Below are 15,239 nucleotides of genomic sequence, written 5' to 3'. Positions count from 1 at the left end.
ATATAATTAATGTATTATATTAATTAATTAGATCACGAAATGTACTGACGATCGTTAGTTGATGTTAAAAGTTAACAGTACATAACTAACGGAGTTAACAGAGTAAGGCTATCTTTGTATTATGGAATTAAAGGAAGATTCTAGGAAAACCCATAAGGGTGGATGGCCACATATGATGGGTTTTTAGAAAACCCTAAACTTGTTTTTTAAGTTAACTTTTGGCTATAAATACAAAGCTAAACTTAAGGTTTTAAACACAATTAAATCTTAGGATTTTTAATAGTTTTCTCCTCTCTTTCTCATCAATATATTTCGACCAGCCCTAAGGGTTTTTTAAAACCCTTTTGTTTTCGAATTAAGAGGAAGAAGATCAAAGCCAACGGTTGCCGGATTGTGATCAAGTGCTAGCACGCATACATTCGAGTGTTGTGTGTGCAAACGTAGAGAGGTTTTACTTTAAACCTTTTCAAAAAGTTTCTTACTTATTCAATTAAAGGTATATGTTTTCTTTCTTGGTTAATTAATTAACTACATAGATTAATCTTCCGCTGCATGCTTTATGATTTAATTAGATAATTTGTTATATAACCCAACAAGTATTAATATTGAGATTGAGTGGTCGGTGGATCAGAAGTATAATATTGTGAACTTGCGTTATGTTGATATTGAGCTATTCGCCTCGTCCCCGCACTCGTGAGCCGCTAGCAACGTTATTCCCTCTCTCGTTGGATCAATGGATTGTGAAAAGAATAGTGTGTGATGTTTGGAAAAATATTAACATTTGTTTGTGATTTGTTTGAAGAAAATAACACTGTATATATAGGTTTAATAAGGGGAAAACTTTTTTTTTTAATTGTCAAATGGTCAAATAATATGTTCAAAACCTCTCTTCATCGGCAAAATAACGGCTAGCTTTTTTCCAGCCTTCCGCAGCTTAAGAACCCGTCCAACTTTAACCCGCTTTGATGCCACTTCAATGACGACAGTGTTCCCCAACGAGTTCGGCCAAACCACTAAAAACGTGCTGCCACTCCCTAATCCCTAACACTATCTCAACATAACTAAAAGCCCTAATTTACATTGACTTTAACGTAGATACCGACATATACGATATACCGTGAAGGAAAATGTCGGTGTAGTCCCTCCAGAAAACACAAGTGCGTCAATAAAAAGTCAAATATAACACACTTTTCTTCTTCGTCGTAGTACTTCTTTTCACACTTTTAAAATTCTTTTTCTAATAAAATACTAAATAATCATTCTTCCTCCTTTGCCAATGCTTCTCTGAAGTGAAGTATTTTTCTAATCCAAACTTTATGAAGTAAATAAGGTGTAAGAAAAGAAAGCTTCCTGTAGTTATTGACACAAACGTTATTCTATATTTATCTATTTCTTGTTCCCAAATTCACCTCCATACTGTTTTCTAACCAATTTTTATTCTTTACACAAAAAAAGCTACTACTAACTTTTTTTTGGAATTTCCCATCTGGGTTTTTTACAATCTCAACTTCAGCAAACTGGGATTGTGAGAATTTTCCAAAAGTTTGTATCTTTTTACCATAACATTTCTAGTAAAAGCTACTGTTTTCTAACTATTTTTATTCTTTGCAATTAAAGATACAATCTATTTGTAGTTTTCCATCTGGGTTTCTTCCAATTTCAACTTTTGGTAACTGGGTAATTGAAATTGTGAGAATCTGGCAAAAAGCAATTCTTTTTTAGCACTTAAAGATCCAACAACAATGCACGGTTACAGTCGTTTGGGACGGCCAACTGGAACCATCTCGCCGTCCCCTTCACCGCCTTCTTCCCCACGATTTCGTCGGAATAAAGGGAGTGGTGGTGGGAGCAGTTTTCGAGGGGGTGGTGGGGTAGATGTGAAGATGCAGAGCTTTGTCGAAAGGTGGGTTTATGTGGTGATGTCGGCTGTGTATAGGCGGAGACGGGTTTTATTGTTTGCACCACTTCTTTATATTTCTGCAATGTTATTGTATATGGGTACAATGGGCTTTGATGTTGGTATTATTACTAAAACCAATGTTGGAAGATCTGGTAAAGCAGCTCCTTTAGGGTCTCTCTATCAAAGTCCTCAAGTTTTCCAGCATTTGTGGCGGTATATGGAAGCGGAGAGTAATCATACCAATAATGACTTGGTAGTTTGATTTTTTTTTGTTTATTGTAATGCTATTATGATTCAATGCTTTAATATCTTGATATTGTTGTTTTCACATGAGAAGTGTGATCAACACATGCCTATGGAGAGTATCCCTTTGAGACTTATAATGTAGCTTGATTGGAATATTAGTAGTCAAAAAGGGGTGAAATTTTGTTCCAAACGGAAGATATATAAGGATTAGGCACGTATGAGCTACATCCTTGATTATGGTTTTTTAAGTAGATATTATCAACTTCATTGATTTTAATTTAACTTAGTCCTTGCAATATGACTTTGTAAATATGTGTATGTTTTATAACATCTCTATCTACACATGGAAAGTTTGCTGCATGCTTATTCTGTATGTATCTTTAGGTAGGTGTCTAATTTAGATTTGAGGTCCTTTGTGATCAAACGCACATCCGGTATGTAAACTTACAATATAGGTTGACTCGGATAAGGGTATACAATTTACGACACTGATCCATTAGGTGATACACAAGCTACATTCTGGATGATATTATATTAAAGTTGAAGAACATATATTCAACTTCAATAAATTTCGCTTCATCTCTTTCATTTAAATGGCCTCTATTAAGCAATTGTTTTTCTTTAACCTTGTAATCTGTATTCATGCTCTATGAACAGAGCTACTAGTTTCTTTTCTTTTCAGGATGTTTAGCCTTAGTTCTTGATGGTGTCTAAAATTATAATTTTTGTCATGGAATTCACAGATGACAAATGTATGGAACACGAAGTCACGTCAATCATGGAAGCCTTGTATCAATCTTCAGAACACTCAATCAGGTTTGAATTTTTCAAATGACTTGATCCAAAAAATTGGAAAGTCGTTTCTTTTTCAAGCTCTGGAATTTTAATCTTTTTTTCATATTTGTTCACCCATTATGATAGCAGAACTGCCAAAATCAAATGGATTCCTCATAATTGAAGCGAATGGAGGGCTGAATCAACAAAGATTATCGGTATTTTTCCTTACTGTAGAACTAAAGGTGCAATAATTGCATATAATGATGCTCAAATAAGTTTATAAAGTTTGTGTTGGAGTGAAGGCACACACGGGATAGTCATCTTAAATAAGGATTTCCCTAAACATACCACAAGATTTGATAAATTCACCACATTTTATTACTCCTATAGCAAACTATACAGCAGCTCATGCACAACTGTGGTATATTAATCAAATCATATGTGGTAATGTGGTATCTTGATCTATTCCCTTTCTAAAAAAGTTTATAATCTTAATGATTATCATATAGTATTGTCATTCTTGTACATAATCTTAAAATATTATGCTCATGTAATGTATTTATACACATTCTCAAAGGAAATCAGCTATGAAGGAGTTATATTTATTTGTTTTATTTCAAAAAATCCTACCTTTTTGCTCTCTGTTACCCTGTTTAAGTTATGCTATATACTTATTCTACGGGGTTATCGAACTTACTAAAGTTAATATATTGTAAATCAGATATGTGATGCAGTGGCGGTGGCAGGGTTGCTGAATGCTACACTTGTCATTCCAATATTTCATCTGAACAGCGTCTGGCGCGACTCAAGGTAGTGATTTATAAGTAATTTCTGTGTGAATGCAATCTTCCATCATTCTTATTTTTCTCTTTCATATTCTCATGAATTTGATACTAATTTTAGGCTAATTAAATAGTTCTGTTAAGGCCGCCTTTCAAGTTGTGATGGCTGTGTTCAATTATTTTTATCTTCAATTTTGTGCTTACAGTTTCTTTTTACTACAAACAAGAGGAGTTAGTTGATAAAATATCTTACATCTACCATATTCTGGGTGTAAGTTATAGTTTTTGTGGTAATTAAGATACGGTTTTGGTCCCAGACTCCCAGCTTCTTTTTCTTTGATGTGTGGTAGCTGATACTTTTGGCCCTACTAATTCGTAGTGTATCGGGTCCAGTAAATTATACTTCGTACATAAACATATTTCTGTTTATGTGTAGTGATATTGAAACAAGGTGAAATGGGTGGGAACCCTCTGGTCTCATGTACTGTCTAAGTAGCCAAAGCGCACGCAACATACAACTCATGAGTCATGCCCAGTGACTCACCATTTTCACTCATGGATCACAATATATAGTTTCTCCACTTGAACCTATGACTTGCAGCCTTCATCCGTGGGCCTATGTGGTCACATGGTGGCGACATATATGTCATATGGTTAAAATAATCTCTTAACACTAATCTTATGATGAAAATCTTTCCCTCCCAGGCAATTTCCATTGACAAAGGATTAAACTAAATAACACATCTTGGCTCGTTACTGATGGTTGATATATGTTAATATTGATGATGGTGGGAACATATATTAGCCTGAAAACATCGTTGCATACATTTCAAAATTTGAAGGACTTTTTCCATTATAAGCCATTGATAATTACCCTCTACCTCACCCGCTCACCTGATGTTGAGATTTTAAGGCGAGAGGGAAGAATGATGTTGTATTTGGTGATAAATTTTATGAAAGTCTAAATGAACACGCCTAAAGTAGCAGGATTGCTGACTGGGATTGGTAATAGATTTTCTTACTAAATACATTAGGTTTAATGGTATGTGTATCTGAACAGAAGCTGGGCCTCATATCTGCCGAGAACTAGATTTAAAACGAATGGATTGATTATGTATTAGAGATAGTGATGGTGATTTAAAAGAATAGTTTAATGAGCATTGAATATTAATTTTGCTTTATAATATCTTACCTTTAAGATAAATGTAATTAGAGCCTTTTATTATCTAGATAGATTCAAGGTTTCTCCATCTAACAAGATCTCACTTGCTGCTAGTATTCATTGCAAAGTGGTTATGGCAAACTTGTGATCTGTGGGGTTTCTAAGGAAAAGGTGTTTTAGATCTTCATTGTTAGTCATATACTTACATTAACTGATTGTAGTTAAATGTTATCCTTTGGACATTTGTGAAAAAAAACCAAATAAGTAAACACCAGTCACTTGAAATTGAGAGCAAGAATATCGTCCATGCTTTTGTAACATTTGTTATTGTTAAATATACTAAATAGTAAAATAGTTTTGGAAGTATATGAATCATTTGTTATAATTTACACTAGTAGTAACCTTCTATTTTACTAACAGATTTATGTGTCTTGTATTTCTAGTTGATGTTCATATGCTTTGTAAGGTACATCAATCCCAATATCAGTCCCGTTGATACTGCTTTCCATTTTTATTAAATGGGTTAATCTGTGGTATTCGGTCAAAGCGAGTCAGGTTGGGTTGCATTGACCTGGAACACATTTGTGCAAGTATTTCATTATTTACAAATAATTTGTTGGTCAGATATGATTACATGAATTAGATTGTATCATTTATAACCTAATTAATTATAGTGATTTCACTGGTTTTATGCTAAAAAATATTTTTGGGGCTACTTTAAACATTTATAACTTGTACAGTACTTCAATCTATTTGAGCCATTTGTTTCTAAGCTACATTTATATATATTACATGTTTTACCCGTAGTGTACTAGTGTGATGAAGTTGCCACCTCTAGTATTTATTGACGTTTTCAAAAACCTCTAATTTCTGGTCCAAATTGCAGCAAGTTCGGGGATATATTTGATGAGGAGTTTTTTATATATGCATTAAGAAATCATGTGAATGTGGTTAGAGAATTACCGAAAGATGTGCTCGAGCGTTTTGACAACAATATAAGCAACATTGTGAACTTGAGAGTAAAAGGTTGGTCAAGTCCAACTTACTACCTTCAAAAGGTCTTGCCAAAGCTTGTGGAGTTGGGGTATGTATATATGCCTTGTTATAATTTTTTTCCCCTGAATTATTCCAATCAACTCTGCACGAAGTAGCATCTGCATCAACTTTCTGGAATCTTTAATTGCCAAACTTTCTGATTAGACCCCACACAGTAATAGAATATGAATGTTTATAAAATGTAACAAATAAATAGATAAGAGTGACTCACGATGCTTTCCCGCGGATTACTTTGTAGAGGTAAACTAGCACTTCCAATGATATGAAAGTCACTGCATTGCCAATTTTTTCTAAAAAATAAAAAGAAAATATGAAAATTACTAATCAAATTAAGAATGAAATAAATAACACTTACGTCCTTTTTTGTGCTAATAAATCTTTGTAGGACAGGTAATGTATTCTCCATGTGTTGTTCTTTCCTAGTAAAACTTTGCGTCCTAATCTGTATCTAGTTGGACAATATATGTTGAACACTAGAACATATCTAATAATGATTAATGTCAAAAGAACGTGGGCTTCACATTATCCCCTTCCCCCAAAAATGTGGTACTCATGGTGCTGTTTGTAATGATTGTGATTCTTGTATCTCATTTCTATCTATGAGGTATCCATAATGAGGCCCCTAATCGTCAACTCGGTTGTATTGAATTCATCCAAAAGCAAGCCATAAACATTCCAAGAATGGAGTCACATTTGAGATTACCGCTGCTGCCACTATTCACAGCCTCGCCGCGGCTTCTTTCCTCCGAGCCTTCTTCCAATTGCAAAATTCTACCTGAATCACCACCGACCTCACGAATCTGTTACAAGCCAAAATCTTTTTCCGATCACAGAATTACCCAACTATCCTGAGCTTTAGGCAACTTATTATCTTATTTTTCATGTGACATAATAACTTTGTGAACATCTAACCACAGTTTTTTTACCTTTTAAGTGTTGTAGTATACACTTCTACTTCTCTCAGAAAATTGTCAATTATTCTAGTTTTGTTTTGTGACATTGTTAATTGTGCAGGGCAGTGCGTATTGCGCCATTCTCTAACAGGTTGGCTCATGATGTTCCTTCAGATATCCAAGGGCTTAGATGTTTATCGAATTTTGGGGCACTTAGGTTTTCAGAACCTATACGCACCCTTGCAGCAAAAATGGTCGATAGGATGATCCAAAATAGTTCTAACAGTGGTGGAAAATATATTTCAGTCCATCTCCGTTTTGAAGAGGTAATCTTCCAGTCCACCTATAAAGAGATTGATTTGTTATCTATATAATACATGAAGTGGGTTGAGCTGATAAGTGTAACTAAAAAGGAAATGGGTGAACAGGTTAAATGTCATCTGAAAGCCTCCTCAATCAGGCTTTTAATGAAAAGTTGATGAATCGTATTAGTAACACCATAGTCTTTGTAATTACTATTAATTATTGGTAAAGTTCTAAAATATGGATAACACATATTTGTTTATGAATTTATAACACCTCAATTAATTTATTACAATAATGAGGCTAGATTATCTCTTTAGTGACGTAGTCTTTATCATCTTGATAATAGATCCAGCCACTTTCACTTGCACCAAACGGTTATCTGTTTAGACCTATTACCTAACCTGCTTGACTCGTCCCATTTCCATGTCTAGTTGTACATAATTACACGGATATTCTCATTATATGATCCTCACAATATTGTTCACTTTGAAGGATATGGTTGCATTTTCTTGTTGTGTATATGATGGTGGCGAGGAAGAACAACGTGAGATGGATATTGCTCGTGAAAGAAGTTGGAGAGGAAAGTTTCGGAAAAAGAATCGGATTATAAGACCAGGTGCAATTAGGATGGACGGAAAATGCCCTTTAACTCCCCTTGAGGTATGCTTATAGCTATAATTAATAAGTTTTCACACTGTCTTCATGTGACATGGCATGCATTACAACACCTACGTTGGATGCTTTCTACCAATATTTATTTTAGCAACTGCTTATAGTTGTTTATATTCTCTTATTGTTATTGTTAATGTATGTATATCTAGAGAACTAGTATGGGCCGTGTCTAACACTACAACATATTGTCAAGGGGCTTAAATGTCATTTTCTTAATATTTTATCTACCAATATATATATATATATATATAACAAGGTCCTAAATTCTTTTATGGAGAAACAAGGACCGTTAGACGAGTTCAAACTTTTAATTACAACCCTTAGATCAAATTAATTGTATCATTGCATAATTAGTCAAAACATTATATTCAAATATTATTTAATGTATTTATCACCAAAAAATACGTAATGTTTCATATTTATAGAAGTTTCAACTCGGCAAGTTTCGATTCGGAATTATTCTATACAAATATGTTACATCTTAATAATTTGATAAATTGATGATGCTTACTTACGAATAGCTGTCTTCAAGATTTACTAGCATAAACATTAAGTAATAACCATCTTACAACTTTGTCAAAGTTTAAATATTAATTTCTATGATCTATAAAAAAAATATTAAAAAAAATCTAGATAAATGAATGGTATATGGTGGAGCTTGAGACTAAGAGGTCTTAGGTTCAAATCCTGGTGTAAGCAAAATGCTCTCAAGAATGGAGACGGGTTTTCCCATAATGGGTTTCCTCTTGAATTAGAGTTGGTTATATGAAGAGGCGTATCTTTAAATCCAAATTTGCCGTTCAACAAAAAAAAGAAAAAAAAATGATGACCCATATTTGTCAATACTAATTTACTAAAACATGTTAGAGATCTATGCAAAAATTGATGGTAAAAATGTCATTCAATAATTACGTATAAAATAATTGTATATTTTTCTATAATATTATGTTATTTTTATTATAAACACTTCTTTTGTCACATGAGTAATATTTATTGACCTTGACCATTGATTTGATATAGATATATTATCATTTTTCAGCAAGAGTTATTTTTAGTTAATTTACATCATCATATTATATAAAGATATAAATCCTTTTAAAATAATAATTTTTGAATAATCCTACTTTTAATAACTTTCAACATAATACTTTTTGAATAGTAATATTATCATATATTAACGTCTTATTAATAACTATTAATACGTTATTGTGAAAACTTAATATGTTTATCTCGCGTAGAAAATAAAGAACATGAGAATATAACGTAGTATCTCACACAATGTGTGTGAACTAATCCACGCCTGCAACTAGGGATTTTTATTAAGCTCAGTACAACAATTAACAATGCATAGACTTTGATTTATATAGATAATAGAGATATATGTACAAGGGTTATCCGTATGGGTTTTGTTTGGGTGGGAATTTTAAAAGGTGTAATATAATCAGATAATCTGCTGAATCGGAATCAAATAAGGATATTATTTGAAATCATTAAGCATATATTTTTTTGTTAATCCGATAATGAAACAGAGATGTTTTGTAAAATGGGAGAAATCTTATATTAGGTGAGAAGAAGGGTTGGGCACTTGGATAACCAGGTTTGATGAAGCTGGTTGATTGTCCAATACTGATTATATGACACCCTAATAATCAGATAATAATCAACTCCAAAATGCAAATCTAAATGCGATGCCACATAAATATGTTTTCCCTTTTACTTGGCTATATAACAAAACAGAAAAATTTATGTATACGAACTATTTTATAGCAATACATAGTTGTAGAATATCAGACACCTGCCTTTGATTGCTCGTTTGGTGCCATATTATTCTGAGGGACTGATAGTATTCTTGCTTGTAATGTAGGTTGGAATGATGCTTAGGGGCATGGGCTTTGATAACAATACATCGGTATATGTTGCAGCAGGCAAAATTTACAAAGCAGATAAATATATGGCACCACTTAAACAAATGTTTCCACGATTAGAAACCAAGGATACATTAGCTTCACCAGAGGAGCTTGCTCCATTTATGGTATTTCTCCAGAGACTTTGTTTATTTTACCTCAAAGAACTGAATTATTCTTGTTACTCCTCATTAAAGGTTGCAAGAAAGCTGAGCATATCCAGGTTAATATATTACATGTTCAAAAACGACCTATAAATCAAAGAACCATCTTTTATCGTAGAACAGTTTAGGACTTCATAAAATGTTGATCATGAGATTGGCGGCTTTTCACCTAATTGGTGCGTTTGTTTCATTTCCTCTTTCCCTACTTAAAAAAAAGGTTAATTGGTGGGAACCCCGTGATACCATGTACCATCTTGGTAGCCAGAGCGTACACCGCATAAAACTCGTACCCGGTGAAGCACCATCCTCACACATGGAGGCATGGAGCAGAAGATATATTTCCTCTTTACCTACTTGTACTGTTTTATATACTTCTTTTTCAGTTTTGGCAAATTAGAATAACATATAACCCGGATTAATCCATACAAGAGTATATTTGATATACATCAGGGTCATCTGCACTGAATATCCCTTTCGAACCAAAAAGGAACTTATCAGTCATGGCTGTATTTTGTAACCTGTCAAATGCGTCACATATAGAAGATAAGCTACGAAGGAAATGGCTTAGATGGGTCGAACATGTTAAAAAAGATGAAAAGCTGCCTAACGTGTAATGGGTTGAACAAGTTAAAAGATGAAAAGTTGCCTAACGTGTATTCAAAAAAAGGTAATCGGGCCTTTGGTGTCCCCCACCGACTGGTCTCACAGCCAACATATGTCCCAGATCGCTTTAGTCCAAACATAATTCGAATTGTTATAATATCATTTTTGAAATCAATATACAAAATTAAAAAACTGGACAGAAAGTGCTGAAGGCTTTGCCCAATTGGAGCTGACCCAATTTGACTGTTGTCTTAGAGAACCCATTTGACCCTATTTTTACACTTGATAGTTCATATCTTACTGGTTTTGCCACTGTAACGATCATCAAAGATCTTGCATTTTTTCACATAATATCTGAATTGGCTAACCTAGTTGCTTTTGAGACAGGGGTACTCGTCTAGGTTGGCTGCTCTTGATTATACGATATGTCTCTACAGTGAGGCTTTCGTGACTACTCAGGGAGGAAATTTCCCACACTTTTTAATTGGTCATAGACGTTTTTCCTATGAAGGACATGCCAAAACAATAACACCTGACAAGAGAAAGTTGGCTCAATTGTTTGACAGCCCCCATATCAGGTAACATGACAATAATATAATGTTTTTGTAGTATTAGTATATTCCTTCTCTGTTTACCCATTATTAGCAAATTGAACATGAAAAGAACTTATTGACTTGGATAAAGAAGCCATATATGGACCTTTAGTTTGACTGACTTGGATAAAGAAGCCATATATGGACCTTTAGTTTGACTTAAATTGCTAAAATATCCATGTATTGAGGTCGTGTCAACCAGTTACCTTAGCTCCTAATATTTCTTAAAAGAGAATATTGTATATATATTCTTCCTATAAGTTTTACACTATGTATCTGACAATATGTAAAAATTGGGAAAGTATTTTTGCCATCTATTATTCTGGTTTTGAACTGTTAACAAGCCCACACAACTTTTGTCGCCTTCAGGAGAGGCTTAAAAGTACAGCATGACTGATGCACTATTTATCTAATACTAATCTGGTTCTAGATGTCCCATATGATTTAGGAGGTTCTATAGACATACATGCTAACATCTGCATGCCTCTTTTACTTATAACACACACACACACTCTTTTGTCAAAGGTCTTTCTAGAAGCAATCTCTCAACTCTTGGCTAGAGTATAACCGTTACATAGTATGTTTAAGGAATCGAAATTGACACTTCAATTTTCCATCATGAACCAATCTATTTATAGTCGGGTAAACTGATAATTGATCATTTTTATTACGGAAATCCCAAATGAGCCAAGTGTTTTATTGACACAAACATGTGAATAACAATGTTATATGTGATTTATAGATGGGAGAGCTTTCAGCGACAGTTGCGGGAAATGCTTCATCATAGTGATGTAAAGGGGAGTGAAGTGAGGAAACCAAGTGCCTCACTTTTTACATACCCCATGCCAGATTGCATGTGTAAGCAAGCAGCTACCAAAAACTCAACAAAATTACGATGATAGAGTGTACTTACACAGGTATATATGTATATGGTCACCAGCTTATACTAAATGATTAAAACCAAATGAGTACAGTTCATTTACACGTGTAGTTAGCCATAGGTTTTATCTTTTTCGATATGTTTTTAGCCGAGGTTTATTGAGTTGTATATACTAAAGTGACTTGCAAGTGAATTGCACTCAAGTTTTGTTTCTACTTTTTCTCTGTGTGAGCAACGTTTTCTTCATTCTTTGGATCTCCTGTCTAACAAGGTGGGTCTTATAGGGCCTTTTTTCTACTAGAATAAAAAAATGTTTTCTCTACTGCTCCGTCTTAGACCATTTGTGACCTTAGGTGAAAAGAGATGATTCATTCGGTGAACTATTACAGAAGAAATGGTGGAATGCCGGTGATGAAACGGTCGGCGAACCTTTTCACCGATGTGAAGGAAATGCTTTTCTTCTATCTTTTTTTTTGTTTTATATGTAATTAATTTTATGAATCTCCTCACCTGTTTAACGGTTATTATTATTCTTTCATTTTTATATTATTCTATTTTATCTATACTATATTATAAAAAGGATAACGCTTTTTATTTTTGGTAATGTTGAAAATATATAATATTTTTACTTAACACCCCTTAAAATACTTTCATATACACTATCCTCTTAACATTAATGATTAAATTACATTGTCAGTCCTTTATCATTTAAAATATGTCCATTAACCTTTTACATCAATTATATACACAACTCACCGCCGCTCCACCACCAACAGTCGTCCATCATCACACCATCGCCGCCACGACCACCGCCGCATAGCGGGGATACCGTGCTAGTTATATGAAATGAAGACATATGGAAGACGAAAGTTGGAGGGCGAAGAGGTGATAGTCGGTAGGTTGGAGTGGAAAACTACAGTATAATATATAAAGTTGTCTGGCATCTAAGCTTAGGTGTGGAACCTCTCACATACTAATATTTATTATTTCTTGTTTAATAAATAAATGCATGGGTTCTCATGATTTTTATGGATTAAAAAAACAATATGTGAGCGTTCTACACCTAAGCTTAGATACCAGATAGCTTTATATTCTCATCCCCATATATTTTTTTTTTATATAAAGCTAAAGTCCAATCTTAAAATTTAGCTAAAAAAAACTTAGTTGACACATCTAAAATTCTTTCATTCTTTAATTTATTTTAAAGAATGTTAATTATGATGTCATAATGTAGATATAACAAAAACAAACAATGGTTTGTTACAATCGGCCGAATTTGTAGTGCTTCTCTAATCCTACTTATACAAATCATATCATATTTATTTTATATAATAAATAATAAATTCCAAACTTATTCATAAAACTTAAAAAACTAATTAATTAGTTTAAAGAATCTTGCAATTTACTAAATTGATGTCATGTTCAAGACATACTAAACTTATTAATAAAAAAACGAGTTTTTGCTAAATGTGATCATTTAGTTCTATAATTAAGGTGCATAAAATAGTAATTTTACATAAAAATTATGGGTGCGTATTTAGCATGAAAGGTATAGTTTTTGGGCATAACATTGTTGCAGCGGTTGCAACCATTTATGGCTGGAGTAAGGTGAAAATCAGGGGGATTTTGTATATGTATAAATCAAAAAGTTTTAATTGAAAAAAAAAACTTAAAAGTTTGTATATGAGTGCAGCCATGATAGCTGCACTCCGTTGCATATTCGAATTCCACATAGTTTTTATGCACGTTCATTACAAATTTGGTTTTGTGTTTAGTAATTTCCAAATAAAATTAAATAGTATGTCTTAAAAAACATTTTACATTTCATATTGCAAGCTCAACTATTTTATGTACGTTAATAACAACGAATATAATTGCCATTAACAAGACCGATAAAATTAAATTAATTTTTTTAATTGGAAATCCTTCAATAAACATATTTGATCGCATCAAAATTACCTAACTAATGAAATAGATATAGTAAAAAAAAAATTGCATTGATTGATAATTCATTAAAATGTAAAAACTTTATTAATTACTACACAAACAAAATAAAACATAGTATAAGAAGTAGAAAAGTGTTAATTTTTTCTGTTATATATCACATTTTGCAATTATTATTAGTATCGTTTTCTATTTTACACTTTTTTTGTGTGTGTTTTTTATGTATTGGAATAAACTTAATTTATATGTTATTATAAATGTATGCGTATTACACCGTTAACTATGTTGTCAAATTTCCACAGTTTTCATTTACATCATAATTTCTATAACTATAACAAGTTATCTTAATATTATAGGGTATTATCCGGGTGCTTAATCTAGTATATATATATATTACCGGTAGAGCTAAGATAAAAAAATAAAATGAACTTGTAATCCTAACCATTGAAAATAAATTTAACTTTCAATCTTGGCCATCTAAACTAAAAGTCAACCTTTAAGTTAATAGTCAATCTGTCTAAATATATATCACCATGGACTATACATAAACATTAATTGCATATGCTATTGTTTTTTATAAAAGTTTTATAAATAAAAAAAAACTGTTATCTAATGGCATTACAAACATTAATTGAATAAATCTTTATAAATACATAGGAGATTTAACAAATGTCAAATTACAAGTGATATAAATATTATATAAACGAGATAATATCCCGAATCCTTCAGCATATTTTAAACTTCAAATTTAAAATAAAATAAATTTTATAACGATAGTTTATAATCAAATTATCTAAAATTGAAAAAATAAATTAGGAAGCTTATATAAGGGAGGGATACAATATTACCATTATAAATTTAAAAATTAGAAATAAAATGTTTTGTATATATATTATTTCAGATAGAAAGTTGGGTTTTTTTTTATTTAGACGTTAAGAATAAGGATGCACTTGTAAATAAATATTAAGGATTTCTATGCAAATAAAAAGAAAGTTGGATGATGAAATTGAGATAATTAAATGTCACCTAAGCTATTAAAAAAAAACCATTTTTCCTTTAATAAAAAGCGGCATATTGTTGCCATTTGTCACTGATTTACAATTAGATGAATCCTTGAAATGCTATAGTTGAATTTCATCGACTAAATTAATAACGTGTATTCCAATTAAATATATGAAAAATACTTGGTATAGTTTCCCGTCGACAATTTATGCATAAATATTTTCAATCACATTCAACAAATTAGTCAAACTAGCTTTGCATATTTAATATCATATTTGTATAAATTTGTAAATGATTCTTTGTATCTCACTGTAAAAAGTACATCATATTTTTCTCATTTCAAAATACGAAAATT

At 32.3% G+C, this 15,239-nt stretch overlaps 1 protein-coding gene across 2 annotated transcripts; it reads left to right on the top strand.

The window, feature by feature from the left end:
- The first annotated feature begins 1,502 nt into the window (after positions 1-1,502).
- LOC122608437 (O-fucosyltransferase 9) lies at positions 1,503-12,153 on the top strand. 2 transcript variants are annotated; one of them, XM_043781546.1, is made up of 10 exons: positions 1,503-2,153; positions 2,890-2,962; positions 3,071-3,138; positions 3,645-3,733; positions 5,754-5,951; positions 6,938-7,142; positions 7,615-7,782; positions 9,659-9,826; positions 10,853-11,043; positions 11,801-12,153. In XM_043781546.1, exons 1-10 carry the CDS (start codon positions 1,743-1,745, stop codon positions 11,955-11,957), a joined length of 1,728 nt encoding a protein of 575 aa, XP_043637481.1. In that variant the 5' UTR covers positions 1,503-1,742; the 3' UTR covers positions 11,958-12,153. The 2 variants fall into 2 exon arrangements, with proteins under 2 accessions (XP_043637481.1, XP_043637480.1); XM_043781545.1 differs by having other exon boundaries at positions 3,068-3,138.
- Positions 12,154-15,239: the final 3,086 nt, after the last annotated feature.

The sequence above is a fragment of the Erigeron canadensis genome, chromosome 7, assembly GCF_010389155.1.
Source record: "Erigeron canadensis isolate Cc75 chromosome 7, C_canadensis_v1, whole genome shotgun sequence".
NCBI lineage: Eukaryota > Viridiplantae > Streptophyta > Magnoliopsida > Asterales > Asteraceae > Erigeron > Erigeron canadensis.
Note: the sequence above shows the minus strand (reverse complement) of the source record. Positions and strands in the feature narration are given on the sequence as shown.